The 16,451-nt window shown below is 39.4% G+C and overlaps 1 protein-coding gene across 7 annotated transcripts in view; it reads left to right on the forward strand.

Annotated features, from left to right (window-relative positions):
* The first annotated feature begins 1,024 nt into the window (after positions 1-1,024).
* The window catches only part of ANAPC1 (anaphase promoting complex subunit 1), an 84,965-nt gene continuing 69,538 nt past the window's right edge, over positions 1,025-16,451 (forward strand). For 3 of the 7 annotated variants that reach the window (XR_011557521.1, XM_070734624.1, XM_070734625.1), the window contains exons 1-13: positions 1,102-1,185; positions 2,443-2,679; positions 3,789-3,950; positions 5,358-5,409; positions 5,575-5,678; positions 5,905-5,987; positions 6,494-6,567; positions 7,436-7,584; positions 10,166-10,386; positions 13,670-13,876; positions 15,222-15,317; positions 15,976-16,066; positions 16,168-16,233. Coding sequence is in view for 6 of the 7 variants with exons in the window: in XM_070734624.1 (XP_070590725.1) it covers positions 2,467-2,679; positions 3,789-3,950; positions 5,358-5,409; positions 5,575-5,678; positions 5,905-5,987; positions 6,494-6,567; positions 7,436-7,584; positions 10,166-10,386; positions 13,670-13,876; positions 15,222-15,317; positions 15,976-16,066; positions 16,168-16,233 (1,518 nt within the window). In the remaining variant the exon portion in view is untranslated. Of the gene's footprint in view, positions 1,186-2,442; positions 2,680-3,788; positions 3,951-5,357; positions 5,410-5,574; positions 5,679-5,904; positions 5,988-6,493; positions 6,568-7,435; positions 7,585-10,165; positions 10,387-13,669; positions 13,877-15,221; positions 15,318-15,975; positions 16,067-16,167; positions 16,234-16,451 lie in introns of all 7 variants that reach the window. The other 4 variants (XM_070734627.1, XM_070734626.1, XM_070734628.1 and 1 more) reach the window with 4 other exon arrangements.

Raw genomic sequence — 16,451 nt, forward strand, 5'->3', positions numbered from 1 at the left:
ATTATCACTGATGTTACCTAGTTTGGATTATTATTTATTTATTTATTTTTTATTTTGTCCAATACACAATGAGGGTTTTAGTGGGTACACACACACACACACACATATATACACATAGTAAAATACATGATGAAGGTTATAGAGGAGATACTCATAGTAAAATATATCTATGAAAGAATAGAAAAGAAGATATAGCAACAGAACATATCAATGAAAGAATAGAAGAAGAGATATAGGAATAGAAGAAAGGTATAGGAGATATAGGAGAGCAATAGGACAGGGGATGGTAGGCACTCTAGTTGACTTGTACTCGCCCCTTACTGACCTCTTAGGAATCTGGATAGGTCAACGATAGATAATCTAAGGGTAAAGTGTTGGGGGTTTGGGGATGACACTATGGAGTCCGGTAATGAGGGCAGGGAATTTCATGTCAACCTTGAGCTACAAATATTCTCTTTTATTTTTCTTTATTTTTTTATTTTGCATTTATTTATTTTTCAAAACGTGTACACAAACAAAAGCAAATAAGTATAGGTAAATCTGGACAATAGGACAGCATGCACAATGGTGTGCTTCTGCACATCCCTTACAGACCTCTTAGGAATGGGGTGAGGTCGACTGTAGACAGTCTAAGGTTAAAAGTTTTTGGGGTTTAGAATCAGTTTATTCTATTATCTCAGGCCAATATTTCAACAGTTTGCATGGATCAGCATTTACATATCAAATGACAGGCGGAACGCTGTCTCTGAGTTCACTGAGCGGAGATTGGACTGTGCTATAACCAACCACATCGGCCTTGCTCACAGCCAGCAAACAATTGCCATAGAAACACTGAGGGTGCAGCATCATCAGCCTTCTTATCACCATGGTAACGACTGAAAGACTCCGTTCCTTCGCTCGCTTCTCCGCACCCAGCGCCCTCTTCCCAATCAGACGAAACGGAGGAGAGGCGCTTGCTCGGCGTTCTCTTTCGCCAACCCGAGAAATTCATCAATTCCCCCCGTAGTCCCCGCCCCTCGTTCCTCGCGGAGGGTGATGGGAATTCTAAGATGGCCGCGCCCGCTTGAGAACCTGGAAGCTGGGGGGACTTGCTGCTACAACTGCAATCGCTATTTGAGGGGAGACACGGGGAGAAGCCGCTGCAGCTTAGGCCCGCAGCCGATCGCCCTTTCCTGTGTCACTCAGGTCCGTGAGTCCCTCTGCCTCCCATTTATCACACTTAGTTCCCGCCTTCTTTTAGCTTTCCAATCCATCAAGGGCTGGCTTGCACGTTGCGTGCCCAGGGACTTATTCCTCCGAGTGTGTCTAACTCTTTCATCATCGTCATCGTCATCATCATCATCTTTTCCCGAACGTTATCACTCTGCTAAACAAATAATTCCCTCAACACTGTCAAACTATTTACTAAGTCTGCGCTACTGTTACTATTAGTTTTCCCCCATCATTCCTATCACTCATTTCCTCCCACTTATGACTGTGTGCCTGTAACTTGTTGCTTGTATCCTTAAGATTTTTTTATTAATATTGATTGTTTCCTCATTGCTTATTTGACCCCTATGACAATCATTGTGTTGTATCTTATCATTCTTGACAAATGTATCTTTTTCCTTTATGTACACTGAGAGTATATGCATCAAAGACAAATTCCTTGTGTGTGCAATCACACTTGGCCAATAAAGAATAATATTCTATTCTATTCTATTCTGTAGTTATGACAAATGTGTGGTCTCAGAGTAATCACTGACATAGAAAGCAGTTTTAGTTATTTTCCTTCTTTTAGAGTTGGCATTTTCAGGCTTTCTTTTCAACATTTTCAAAGAATGTACCAAAGAGGGGGGAAAGTAAAGTGACAGTATTTTTTATTTGAAATTACAAATGAGTAATCCTAAGTAGAAACTATATCAACCACAGTTGTTGTATTGAAAGGGAGTGAGGAAGAATCTCACTCTTGCAAAAAGGTGCAACAATTTTGCATTATTCTATAATTGGTGCACATTCATTTGGCAGATCCTTCTGAGTGTGGTATATCATTTATGATTATAAGACAACTTTATATCTTATAATATCAATTGTTTTATTATATCTCTGAAGGATTGTCCCACACATATAATAAGGGATGTGTTATTGCAAATAATTTGTCGAATGAAAGGCCTATAGCATCTTTGGAATTCAGCAAGCCATTTCAAATGCTTGTGCTAAATCACTAGAGATAGCAATCTGCATCAATTATTAGGTAGAGTTTTTATAAGAATATTTTGGTTGATGATTTGCAGTGCAATGAAAGATGGTTAAGAGATTTTAATTTAGCTCCTTCTTTAGTTAAGAATTTATGATTTCCAGGAATATTGATATCAACAAGGCTAACAAAATCAGAATCGCACAGTATTGTGCATGCTTTGAAGGATTTTGTGTAATCTGGTTTCTGTTTTGGACTTGCTTTAGAAATAATGTTGATATTTGGAACTCATGTCGAACATCTATGAAGAGAGGTTAACAATGATTGCAGCAGGGGATTTGCAGGAGTTTGTCCCTTTTGGCCGTGACCACTGCAAACATCATCCTAATGCGCTGAACCTGCAACTACGGCAGCTGCAACCAGCCTCAGAACTGTGGTCATCAGATGGAGCAGCTGGTTTGGTGGGGTCACTTCAGGAAGTTACCATCCATGAGAAACACAAGGTAAAAATGCTTTTGAAAATGTTTGTTTGTTTGTTTGTTTGTTTGTATGCCGCAAAGTGGTACTTAGTATAGAATGAGAAAGTGATAAGGCAGTAAAGTGGATAGGGTAGGGGAAATATGTTAAACACGTTTCTGGATTTTTAAAAATAAATAGATAAACATTGAATTGACACAACATTTAAAAAGTGAATAAAAGCATTGAGCACACAAATAGGGCATACATTTGTAGAGCTTAGAACTTAATCAACAGATAAACAAAAGCATTAAAGATTGATTCTCTATTTTGATAATGTTTACTATTGCTTCTCTTTTGTTCTTCCTCTTCTTCCAAAGCAAAATTTAGAGCTAGGTCAGGACATTCATGTATAAATTAAAGAAGGCGGTTGTCCCTTTTTTTTAGGACTAGAATACTACACAGTATAACAATGTTAAAATATTATGTACAATAATGATTTTTTAAAGACTTCATTGAGACTGTTATGCAGTTTGGATAATAATGATTAAGACATCAAACTAGAAACCAGGAGACTGAGTTCTAGTCTTGTTTAGCATGAAAGCCAGTTGATAATTTTGGGCTAGTTACTTTCTCTCAGCCTAACCCACCTCAGCCTAACCCACCTTGTTGTGGTGAGTAAAACAGGAGGAGGAAGGATTATGTTCACTGCCTTGATTTGTTTATAAAAAAAATAATAAATGCAGGATTAAAATAAATCAAATAAATGTTTTGTATTTTGTCTATTCTGTTTTTGATCATAACAATAGTTCTGTTCTGAAAGAAATATTTCGTTCTGTTTCACCCATCAAATGTATTTTATCTATAAGCATACTGTATCAGTATCAAAAATTGCTGAGAAATTCAGGAAAACAGGATGATACTTAAAACATATATTGCTTTTATCACTGATGCTAGAAAATATCTAAAGTTTTGTGGTTAGCTTTTAAAAATAATTTTTGCATTGGCTTTTTTAGAAAGCTAAATCCACTAATCTTCAACAACCACCAGAATACATTATGCAGTGTATCATCAATTTTTCTCCAAAACCACACTTATGATTTAAATGGGCATTACTGCACAATAATGATGACATTTGTTTCCCCCCCCCTTTTAGGAAAGTTGGAAGTTAAGGAAGGGCATCAGTGAGGTGGGGGAAGAAGTAGAGTATGATGAAGAACTGTATATGGCTGGCAATATGGTCATTTGGAGCAGAGGAAGTAAAAACAAATCATCAGCAGTTTATAAAGCATTTACTGTTGACAGCTCTGTTCTGCAGGTACGAAAAGTGGTACAGTATAGAGTTTGTTTAGCTACATTGCCAAGGAAAATTAAGGTCATGATTGCCTTTTTGCTTTCTGTTCAGGAGTTACATTCAAGATTTGTTTCAATTTTGTTTTGAAAATAGTGACCAGAGAATGGAGAAAAAGCTAAATTAGCACAACTAAATGTTCATGTGATCTATAATTTCATTTCCTGATTTTTATATATACACTGTACTTCAACTTAAAAAACATCTGTGCAGAAGAATGTGGCATATGAGAACAAGGTTGCATGACTGGGGAAAAAAATGGAGGTTTTTTCCCAAGGGTGGGTTCCAGATTGCCCAAAACATTTTGGGCAATCTGGTCCAAAACAGGAGGAACCAAACTCTGATCCCCCCCCCCCCTCAGCAGATTGCACCCTGCTTAAAAAAATTCCCCTGAAATGGTTATTGTCCTACTAATAATGAAAGCATTCTTCTACTTGGAAAAAAAATATTGAGCTACAAATGATTTTCTGGAGGAAAATAGTGAAAAAGAAGAGGATTTATCATTTCCTCATAAAATCAAAGTCCTGACCTAATTTCAACGTTCCACATCTTTGCTTTAAAAAAAAAATCAGGCAAGACAGCCAACCTTCGTTTAACATCCACTTGTTCAACCATTCAAAGATAGGAGTTCTTACAATGAGTCCTCACAGATGTGGCTTTCACAGAATCCTTATGATCATGTGATTGCACTTCAGGTGCTTAGCCACTGGCTCGCAGTTATCATGTTTGAGATCACTGTTTGCAAACTTCACTGCTGGCTTCTAACAAGCAGAGTCAAAAGGGAAACTGGCAGGAGGCCTCCAATGGCAATTACATAATTCAGCATGCTGCAAACACACAGGAGTCACCTAACAATAGCAACTTGTAGGTCAGCGTGATCATGTAACATTGCACTTGCAACCAAGTTGCTTAGTGATTGCTTAATTTCCAGTCCCAATTACTATTGTTAAGTGAGGACTTCCTGTAACCTGCACATTTGGCCTTAATCTTCAGGACAGAACGTTGGCATTCCAAACTTAATCAGTGAAATCATAAGAAAAGCATGCAGCTTCAGAACAGCCCCTACTTTCCTTCATCTCTAGAGTAGGAGTGATGTAACTATGTTACTTGGAGGATTAACAATGTTTTGGTGGGGTGAGAGGTTTTTTCTTATTTGGGATTTTTTTCCCCATTTTTTTTTTGCCTTCTAATATCTCACTATTATGTATGTATGTTGCCATTTTAATGGAGCTATATTGAACCAGAATTTGAAAATAAAATTGATAATACCATAATTGTTTATACTTAGTTTTGAATATATAGGATTGTTTTCAGATCATAGAAGAAAACCAAGTATATTATTTATTTTGCTGATTTTTAAAAATTTTATTTTAGGCATTGTGGTGTGACTTCTCAATACCCCAGGAAAAATCTGAAAGAAATAAAGGTAAAAGTAATCTTTTAGACAATTTGATTTAAGATCTGGAATTGGAAAAGCATTGTCCACGTTGATATGAAGCTTCTCCGGAAATCAGTGCAGAAAATGCAGCCTTTTTGTGACAAAAATAGGTGAATGGAAGATAATTTGAATCTCACTTGTCTCCCAATTTAGATAGCTGTCAGTTAGTAGAAAAATGTATCTGCATATTACAGAGTTCTTGCATAAATATCCACAGTACTGAAGGAAAGGATTACACTGCTTCTTTACCCTTTCAGGTAAGCTATATCGAAGTATTATTTCACCTCTTTTCTGACCATAAAAGTGGCTGTAATAGAATCTGAATTTTTTAAAATGCTTTTTATAATTGAATATTGTTAAAGGCCAATTTTTCAGCAAAATTGAATTATGGATAAATCATTAAAACATGAAATTTCTGTTAGTTGGATTAAATTGGATATTTTCCCACTATAATGAAATATATTTTAATATAACTTTTTATAGGTAGCGAATGTCTGGCCCACAAAATATGGCTTGTTATTTGAACGTAGTAGTTCATCGCATGAAGTGTCTCTAAATCCAAACAGGTAAAGTAATATGATCATTACTTAGATCAGAGTTCCTGAACCTTTTTGGTTTTGCAGGCTAGTGGTGGTGGTGGTGGTGTGATTCTGCATACACTCATCTCCAATTGTGTGAACAGCATTAGTGTGTGACTAATTAATCACATCTTCCAAGATTGTTGTTACAGTGATAAATTGTGAAGACCCTCCCAAATAGGTTATATGCACTGCCAGAACAAAAGACAAATATAAAGACAAAATATCATAATTGCCATATTCCCAATTTTCAAGCTATTGTTCAGAATAATGGATGGGAATTATGCAAATATGCATGTGTGTGCATAGCATAATATTTCTTTCTACTTTAACATATACTTATTAGAATGTTTCTGATCAAATCACAGTTCATTGCTAATATGCAAATTGTCACATTGGAACTTATGATAATTTTGGATGTGGCCTTCAATTTGAAGTTGTTATCAGAACATTTGTGGCAGTATTTAGAATTTGTGTTCTTTTTTTTTTTTTAGAGAACCTTTGCCTACTATGTTCAGCATGCTCCACCCATTAGATGAAATAACACCAATGGTTTGTAAGTCTGGAGGTAAAGAGTCCTTTGGGAGTTGGGCGGAATATAAGTCCAAACAAATTAACAAACAAATAAAATAATGTAATGCACAAAAAGAAAGATAATTTTAGATCAGCTGTAATCAGAGACACTAAGCTTTGTCGATTACTCTGCATTTGATAGCTGAGATATTGGGATACCTACTTTACAAATACAAGTTCAGATATACATATTTGATATGTATATTCAAGATTCAATTTATCTTGAAATTAAACATCCTGAACAGTAAGCTTGAATTGTTTAGGTATCCCCAATCTGGTGCCTTTTAGATATTTTAGATAGCAAACTCCCATCAATCCAGTCACCATATTGTACCCAGTGGATTAGGATGATTAGAAATAGAGTGCAACACATCTGAAAGACATTAAATTGGACAAGGATTATCAAAAAATAGCTCAGCAGCTGGCTAACCTTGTTAGAAGCTAAGGAGGACTAGACTTGGTTAATACTTGGATAGGAGGCGTTTGGGAAATATTGGGCTGTAAACTAACCTGGAAAGTTGAAAAAATATTGAAAAAGACAGCGCCAGACCACTTCTGTATTTTTGCCAAAGGCATGTTCACGAAGTCACTCAGTCTAGCTAGACTTGGCGGAGGGTAATCTTCACTTTTTATTTAAAAAAATGTTGACATTTATCCCATTTTTTTCCATAGTGGAATTTAGTTACAAAAGAAAAAGGGACATAACAGACATATCAAGGAGAAAGGTCACAGGAGCATAAGTTGAAAGTGGATTTATTTTATTTATAACTGAAACTATTTAAAAATGTGGCAGAGGTATACAGATAATTGTTTTTAAAGCATGTCTTTTGACAAGTAATCGATTTGATCCTCTCTCCACTTAGCAGCCTTGTTTACCTCTCCCCGAATACAATATGTTGCTGATTATTCCATGAGAATTGTTTTCGTCAATGCTGAGCCCTCCATTCTCATGACGTACGATGCCTCTCAGTGCTTGCATTCCGTTTGGGCCCTTCGAAGAGTAAAACCAGAGGTAAAAATATTAAGGGTGAATTGAACATGGTATCATAGAAAACAAGGATGATAATTGATGGCTTGCCTATTCTGTGAATGGTGGTTGTTCTATGTAGCTTACACTGCACTGCAATTTATATTTTGGACAGAGGTCAACAATTCAGTGGCCTCCTAAATCTAAGGTTTTTAGATTATAACACCCATAATTAGTGACTATTGGCTGGATTAATGGAAATCAGAAAATCTGAAAGGCCACTTTAAAAAAAACATGTCTTGAAATGTTAAGTTATGTTGTACATACTCCTGGTAAGGTGGAGGATGATGAAGAAATTGAGGACTCTGATACAGATAGTGTTTATGAATTAGTGGTGGACCCGGGGTTACAGGTAATAGAACAGGTGGGAGGCCAGCCACAGGATGGGGCTACGAGTACAGGATCTAGTGAGGAAGAATCAGACGTTCGATGGGTAAATCCTAAATTCAGAAGGGTCCAAAAACGTAAAGAACAGGTGTTGGGAAGAAGATATTAAGGGGAGGAATGGGTTAAATACTGTAGTGATGTATTTGTTACATCAGGGGGTCAATAGGAAAGAAGGGTGGAGTTTCAACGTTACAAAAGAGAAATATGGATGGTTTTCCTTCCGCTCCCAAGTAAGCAAAAGTATTCTGTGCTGATTAACAGTCACTTCTGCTATTTTAGTATCATGCGGGGAGGACATAAATCTTGCTAACTGGAGAAGGTTAGAAGGAATGCGAGAAATGCAATTAAGAAAGATAAAGGGCTGAGAGAAATGTGCTAGCATGAAATGTATTTGGATACGCAAGGGAAGAGAATAAAAGACGGGCTACAAGATGGGTCCAAAGACGGGCTACAAGAATGGTGGAAGGTCTTAAGCATCAAAACGTATCAGGAAAGACTTAATGAACTCAATTTGCATAGTCTGAAGGACAGAAGGAAAAGGGGGGACATGATCGAACCATTTAAATATGTCAAAGGGTTAAATAAGGTTCAGGAGGGAAGTATTTTTAATAGGAAAGTGAACACAAGAACAAGGGGACACAATCTGAAGTTAATTGGGGGAAAGATCAAAAGCAACATGAGAAAATATAATTTTACTGAAAGAGTACCGTGTTTCCCCGATAGTAAGACCCCCCCGATTGTAAGACATATGGGGGCTTTCAGGGGGGTTGGCTAATATAAGCCATACCCCGAAAGTAAGACATATGTCTTACTTTCGAGGAAACACGGGGGTATTGCGGGGGGGGGGAGCCCGATGACCAGCGCCGTCCTTCGCCTCGCATTTCCGGGTTGGCGAGCCTGGATTGTTTTTCCTGCGAGCGAGAATTCTCCATCTTCCGCTGAAGGGGTTGTGGCGTTTCGGACCAGCGCCATCCTTCGCTTTGCCAAGCCGGGGAAGAGGCGGTGGCGGCGAGGCGAAGGACGGCGCTCCCCTCCGCTCGGCTCGCTTCAGACCAGCGCCGTCCTTCGCCTTGCCGCGGCGCCACCGCCTCTTCCCCGGCTTGGCAAAGCGAAGGACGGCGCTGGTCCCCGCTAAGCCTTCTGCGCCTGACTCGGCGAGGCGAGAGGGAAGAAGGAGAAGCGCAAGTGGATGCGGAGCGCCCGGGAGGCATTTATCTGCCCGGGAGGCATTTATCCGTCCTTCGCTTTGACGGCGCTGGTCTGCCCGCTCGGCTCGCTTCGGACCAGCGCCGTCAAAGCGAAGGACGGATAAATGCCTCCCGGGCGGATAAATGCCTCCCGGGCGGATAAATGCCTCCCGGGCGCTCTGCATCCACTTGCGCTTCTCCTTCTTCCCTCTCGCCTCGCCGAATCAGGCGCAGAAGGCTTAGCGGGGACCAGCGCCGTCCTTTGCTTTGCCAAGCCGGGGAAGAGGCGGTGGCGCCGCGGCAAGGCAAAGGACGGCGCTTCTCCTTCTTCCCTCTCGCCTCGCCCAGTCAGGCGCAGAAGGCTTAGCGGGGCTCCCCGGGCAAAGGCGATGCTCGCACCTGGCTCCGCGCCTTCCCGGCGCCCGTAGTTCCCTTCACTTCCTTTGCCTCACGTCTTCCCGCCCCCCCAATCGTCCGGCCCGTAAAGCGGTACGGGGCTGGGGGTGGGTGGACGCCTAACGCCGCCCGCCCAGAGGAGAAGAGGCCTCGCCCGGACCAAAGCCCGAAGACGAGCCGGCCCTGGTGCCCAGGACAATATAAGACATACCCCCAAAGTAAGACACAGTGGGGCTTTTGGGGGTAAAAAGATAGTAAGACACTGCCTTACTATCGGGGAAACACGGTAGTAGATGCTTGGAACAAACTTCCAGTAGACGTGGTTGGTAAATCCACAGTAACTGAATTTAAACATGCCTGGGATAAACATATATCCATCCTAAGATAAAAATACAGGAAATAGTATAAGGGAAGACTAGATGGATCATGAGGTCTTTTTCTGCCGTCAGTCTTCTATGTTTCTACAATGGAGTTCCTTTGTTTATGAAATGCTGCATTTAGTAAGAGTTATTTGTAATCGCTAAAGTTCTACCAGAAACCAGAACAAGTTATACATACGATTATTTGACTCACACAAACACATTTCTTATTTATAGGAGCAGAATGCAGTCTTGAAGGTCTCCGAGCAGGCATGGACCCCACAGCATGCAGCTGCCAGCAGTTCCTTCACTGCCCATCTTAAGAATCTATCTAAGGGTGACTCGCCTATGGCTTCTCCCTTCCAGAACTATTCCTCTATTTGTAGCCAAAGCAGGTCGGCATCATCGCCCAGCATCCATTCTCGTTCACCTTCCATTTCCAACATGGCAGCTTTGAGGTAGGGTACTTACTTTTCCCTCTCCTTGTACTTTCTCTTGTTTTAGGATTATGATTCTAGCAGGGATCAGGCATGCTGCTGAGATCTACATTATGACTATATTGTATTGTCATATTTATGACAATCTGTATAGTCTGGAGGACAGAAGTAAAAGTGGGAACATGATCAAAACATTTAAATATGTTAAAGGGTTAAATAAGGTTCAGGAGGGAAGTGTTTTTAATAGGAAAGTGAACACAAGAACAAGGGGACACAATCTGAAGTTAGTTGGGGGAAAGATCAAAAGCAACGTGAGAAAATATTATTTTACTGAAAGAGTGGTAGATCCTTGGAACAAACTTCCAGCAGATGTGGTTCGTAAATCCACAGTAACTGAATTTAAACATGCCTGGGATAAACATATATCAATTGTAAGATAAAATACAGGAAATAGTATAAGGGCAGACTAGATGGACCATGAGGTCTTTTTCTGCTGTCAGTCTTCTATGTTTCTATGTTTCTATTGTAAACAATGTAACTAAGTGAGATTTCAAATTTTTTAGGTTTTATGAGTTCCTGTTGTAGACCTAAGTGTACTGGAGTTCTTAATTTCCCCTTCTCAGTTTTTGAGTAACCCTTAATAATTTCAGTGTCACAGTTATAGGAGGGTCGCCCAGAAAGTAATGCACCACATTTTTTTTCTTCAACAATTATTTATTGAACACAATGAAACTTACACACAAGAAAGAATGATGTTTCTTCTACACTTCCTATTTTTCCACGTAATCTCCATCCTGTTATATGGCCTTCCTCCGGCGAGACCCAAAGGCGTGTATGCCTTGTTGGTACCACTCCTTGTCCTGGTCACCAAGCCATTTTTTCACTGTAATAGCATCACCCTCTGTGCCCAGCGGCTGGCTGTACTTCTGTCGATTGCAGATTCTCCATAAACTGTACACAAACCTTTCTGACTGTTCCCAATAGTTTCTTTCTCCGCAGTGAGAAATTCAATGATGACATGCTGCTTGTAACGTACATCACTTACGCACGCCATTTCAAAACACTGCTGCAGCTATGCTATCTGTCTGAAGAAACACAAAATTTACACACACACTACTGACAATTCAAATAATATATATCTAAAGTTTTGCATTCGTACCATTATTGTAGGCTGAGGGAAAAAATGGGGTGCATTTCTTTCTGGGCAACCCTTGTATATAGTATTTTATTTCATGAACAAAGGCAAATATGCATGTCCCAGGATAATGTTGTAGGATCAATCTGAATTGGTCACTTGGACCAGAGATTTAGTCCTGTCACATTCTGGTGAGAGAGAGAAGAGTGAGGATGGGCTCCAACATGAGTCCAAAAGCTTGGAAGACTAAACCTCTAGTTTCATCACCATCTAATCAGAGCTGAAGAAGTTTCTTGGATGAGAAGCAAAACGTCTTCAAAGAAAAAAACTGAAAGTTCAGTTGCCTTTTGAAAAAAAAGCACCTTTGGGACAACTTTGGTCCCATGACTGACTCACATTGGATCCCAGTATTTTATTTCATTTAATTTATTGGTATATATCAGTGATGGCGAACCTTTTAGACACCGATTGCCCAAACTGCGTGCATGGGCACACCCAAACTGAAAGGTTTGTGCATGCGTGTGAACACAAACATATGTCAACATGCATGTGTGCATATGCAAACATGCCCATGTGCACGCACAAACATGCACGTGGACACATGGGTGGACATGCACACATGCGCAGCAGAGACCAGCGGGGCATCCCGACACGGGTAGTGCAGCAAAAGGTAAGTTTTTTTCTTTTGTGAGCTTCTGTTTCGTCGTTTGCAGGGAAACAGAAGCTCAAAAAAGAAACGGCATAGAGATCTGACCTGGGGCCATGGTGCGTGTGCCAGCACAAAGGGTTCTGCGTGCCACCTTTGGCATCCCTATCATAGGTTCGCCATCACAGGAATATATGAATCCTTGTTCTGCAGTAGCAGCTAACATGAGATGTACTGGCTACCAATTTGATTGGCTTCAGAATTGGACTGGAGCAATTTAGTAAAGTCATGGGGATTTGGCAGTGTTCCTGCCTCTCCACTGGTTGAGAGACTAATTGGTTGGCCAGTGTGAGAACAGGCTACTAGATTAGAAACATAAAAGATTGACGGCAGAAAAAGACCTCATGGTCCATCTAGTCTGCCCTTATATTCTTTCCTGTATTTTATCTTAGGATGGATATATGTTTATCCCAGGCATGTTTAAATTCAGTTACTGTGGATTTACCAACCACATCTGCTGGATGTTTGTTCCAAGCATCTACTAATCTTTCAGTAAAATAATATTTTCTCATGTTACTTCTAATCTTTCCCCCAACTAACCTCAGATTGTGCCCCCTTGTTCTTGTGTTCACTTTCCTATTAAAAATACTTCTCTCCTGAACCTTATTTAACCCTTTAACATATTTAAATGTTTTGATCATGTCCCTCCTTTCCCCTTTATCCTCTAGACCAGTGTTTTTCAACCAGTGTGCCGCGAGACATGGTCAGGTGTGCCGCGAAGCTCAGAGAGAAAGAAAGCAAGAGAGAGAGAGAAAGAAAGAGAGAAAGAAAGAAAGAGAGAAAGAAAGCAAGACAGAGAGAAAAAGAAAGCGAGAGAAAAAGAAAGCAAGAGAGAAAGAAAGCAAGAGAGAGAAAAAGAAAGCAAGAGAGAGAGAAAACAAGAGAAAGCAAGAGAGAGAGAGAGAGAAGGAGGGAAGGAGAGAGAGAAAGACATAGAGGGAGGTAGGGAGGGAGAGAGAAAGCAAAAGAGAGAGGAAGGAAGGAAGAGAAAGAAATAGGGATGGAGAGAGAGAGAGAGAGAAAGAGGAAGGAAGGGAGAGAAAGAGGGAGGGAGAAAGAAATAGAGTGAAGGGGAGGAAGAGAGAGAGAGAATTTTTTTGTCCAAACATTTTTAGTGCCCCCCCCCAGCTCAATGTGCCCCAGGGTTTCCTAAATGTAAAAAATGTGCCATGGCTCAAAAAAGGTTGAAAATCACTGCTCTAGACTATACAGATTGAGTTCATTAGGTCTTTCCTGATAAGTTTTATGTTTAAAACCTTCCACCATTTTTGTAGCTCGTCTTTGAACTTAGGTGGGCCAGGGTTCCAATCCAGCTGGGCATTGTTTATGTTCTTACTATTTCTTTATTTGTAGTGCTTGAAATCCTAAAATGTAAGAATTTGGGCCTGTAGTGGGAAAGGAATTTAGTTGCTGTATATGTATTCTCATAGAAAAAATAAAACATATTTCTCTTGTCTTTTCAGCCGATCTCATTCTCCAGCCTTAGGGGTACATTCTTTCTCAGGGGTACAGAGATTCAACTTTTCCAGTCATGTTCAGTCACCTAAGAGGCACAGTGCCTACCATTCGCCAAACAGTGCTACTGAGTCATTTCTTGCCCCAGAAACTGAACTCATTGTTCCAGAGCTTTGCATAGAACATCTATGGACAGAAGCCTTCACTACCCTGAGGTTTGGAAAAAATCTATTCCATCTAAAATAAGTCTTTATTGAATCCTGACTTCCTCAAACCAAATGATTTAACTTTCAGAGTAGAAAACTTTATGTGGCCATATTTTTGCATGTAATTATAAGCCGGGCATTTGGAGGAACAACAACTTGAAATACTCTTGCAACCATGAATACATTAAACCACTATCTTTGTTTTCTTTGGCTAATGATATTTTCTTGTAAAAATCACAGCACAATATTGAATTGATATGAATGTACATTCGCATTGTGATTTAATCAGCCAGGATCATAAGTGTTTGGAAACTTCAGATCGTGCAGAATGCAGCTGTGAGAGCAATCATGGGCTTTCTCAAATATGCCCATGTCACACCAACACTCCGTAGTCTGCATTGGTTGCCGATCAGTTTCCGGTCACAATTCAAAGTGTTGGCTATGACCTATAAAGCCCTTCATGGCACCAGACCAGATTACCTCAGGGACCGCCTTCTGCTGCACGAATCCCAGCGACCAGTTAGGTCCCACAGAGTTGGTCTTCTCCGGGTCCCGTCAACCAAACAATGCCGTTTGGCGAGACCCAGGGGAAGAGCCTTCTCTGTGGCAGCCCCGGCCCTCTGGAACCAACTCCCCCCAGAGATTAGAATTGCCCCCTCCCTCCTTGCCTTTCGTAAGCTGCTTAAAACCCACCTCTGCCACCAGGCATGGGGGACTTAAGATACACTTTCCCCCTAGGCCTTTAAAATTTTATGCATGGTATGTCTGTATGTATGACTGGTTTTTATATAATGGGTTTTAACTGTTTTTAGTATTGGATTATACTGTTTTGTTACTGTTGTTAGCCGCCCCGAGTCTGCGGAGAGGGGTGGCATACAAATCCAATAAATAATAATAATAAAAAAATAATTATTGTGAAATAGACTACAGTTATTGCACTGAAAGAGTAAAGAGCATTAACAGTGTTTTTCCCTCATAGCTTAGAGAGTGTTATAAAGCACTATGAAGCAATATATAAATCTAAGTGCTATTGCTAATTTGTAATTATCTGGGTAAATCTGCTCAGAAGTTTCATTTTTGGAGCTAAAGTGAATACCATGTGCTCTACCATTCAGTTATGCTAAACTATGTTTAACAACTTATAACCTATGTTTAAATCATATTTCTAAGAACCTTTGATAGTCATTAACTAAATCAATAGTAAGGCTACCCATTCTGTCTGATTGAATTCTGATTTCCTTCTGAGTTTATATATAGAAATATATATTTAGTATTTAGAATAATAGGGCAAATACTTACGTTTCTTACTTGAAGAAGTCTATATTTATTATTATTTGCTTATAAATGTTAATAGGGAGAAGAAATGTCAAGCCTCCAAAGTATTTATTACAACTGATTTTTGTGGACAAAAGTTTTTGTGCTATTTAGTGGAATCCCAGCTCCAATTGCGGCAAGTGTGATTTGATATTTATTATTTTTATTTATTGTATACATTTCTAGATACAGCTTAGTTTTCCAATTGGATAATAAAATATTATTTGAATTTTTTCACATTTAATGTATTAACTGGCTCATGGTTGACTCATCTTTTTATCCTTCTAGTTTGGTAAAATGAGGACCCAGATTGTTGGGGGCAATAAATTAACTCTGTAAACTGCTTAGACAATGTTGTAAAGCACTATGAAGCAAAATATAAATCTAAGTGCTATTGCTAATTTGTAATTATTTGGGTGAATCTTGCTCAGAAGTTTCATTTTTGGAGCTAAAGTCAATACCACGTGCTCTACCATTCAGTTATGCCAAACTATACTTAACAATTAATGGCTTATAACCTATGTATAAATCACATTTCTGATGTTCTTAATCATTACCTAATAACAAACCATAACCTGCCAGTTCAACCATTTCCTCCAAATCAAAGGAAAGATTTTGTGGTTGTCAAGGTTAAAGGCACTCTATCTTAATCTAATGCTCTAGTCTAGGTCAAATATTAATGCATATTGTATTTCACTGATAGATTTTTATTTGGTTTCTAAAAGAATTTCTCGTATTATATTACAGTTATTTTTATGTAAGATTGTTCTGTTCCCTCCAACTCCCATTTTTAGGTGTGTAAAGTTTCAGCAGAGTAATGACAAATCACAGTTGATCTTTGGTGCCATTACCAACATCCAGGCAAAGGATGTAGCTCCAGTTGATGTAAGTATGAGTATGTGAATCACATGTAACTTGTATTAATTGACAGCATTTATCCACATAATTGCAGATTAATGTATTCTCTTTAATTGGTGGATTCACAGAACGTTGGTGCAATGCTGGTTCTGGAAGGCAATGGGAACTTAGTGCTGTATACCGGAGTGGTTCGAGTAAGTACAGTATTTCCCTTATTAACAGCTGATGTATGTTTTATCTATAGTTTCTTTTGTAACATTTCTCTCCTTTTTTCCCATCTTACGCAAGTCCTTTCTATTCTGTTTATGTGTCCTCTCTTTTCTTTAGTATTTCCCCTATGTGCAATAGCACCTCTGTTTTTCTTTCCATTTCCCTTTCATTGTATTGTGCTGATTTCTTCAGAGGTATTGCT

Source organism: Erythrolamprus reginae, chromosome 1 (assembly GCF_031021105.1).
Source record: "Erythrolamprus reginae isolate rEryReg1 chromosome 1, rEryReg1.hap1, whole genome shotgun sequence".
Classification (NCBI taxonomy): Eukaryota; Metazoa; Chordata; class Lepidosauria; order Squamata; family Dipsadidae; genus Erythrolamprus; species Erythrolamprus reginae.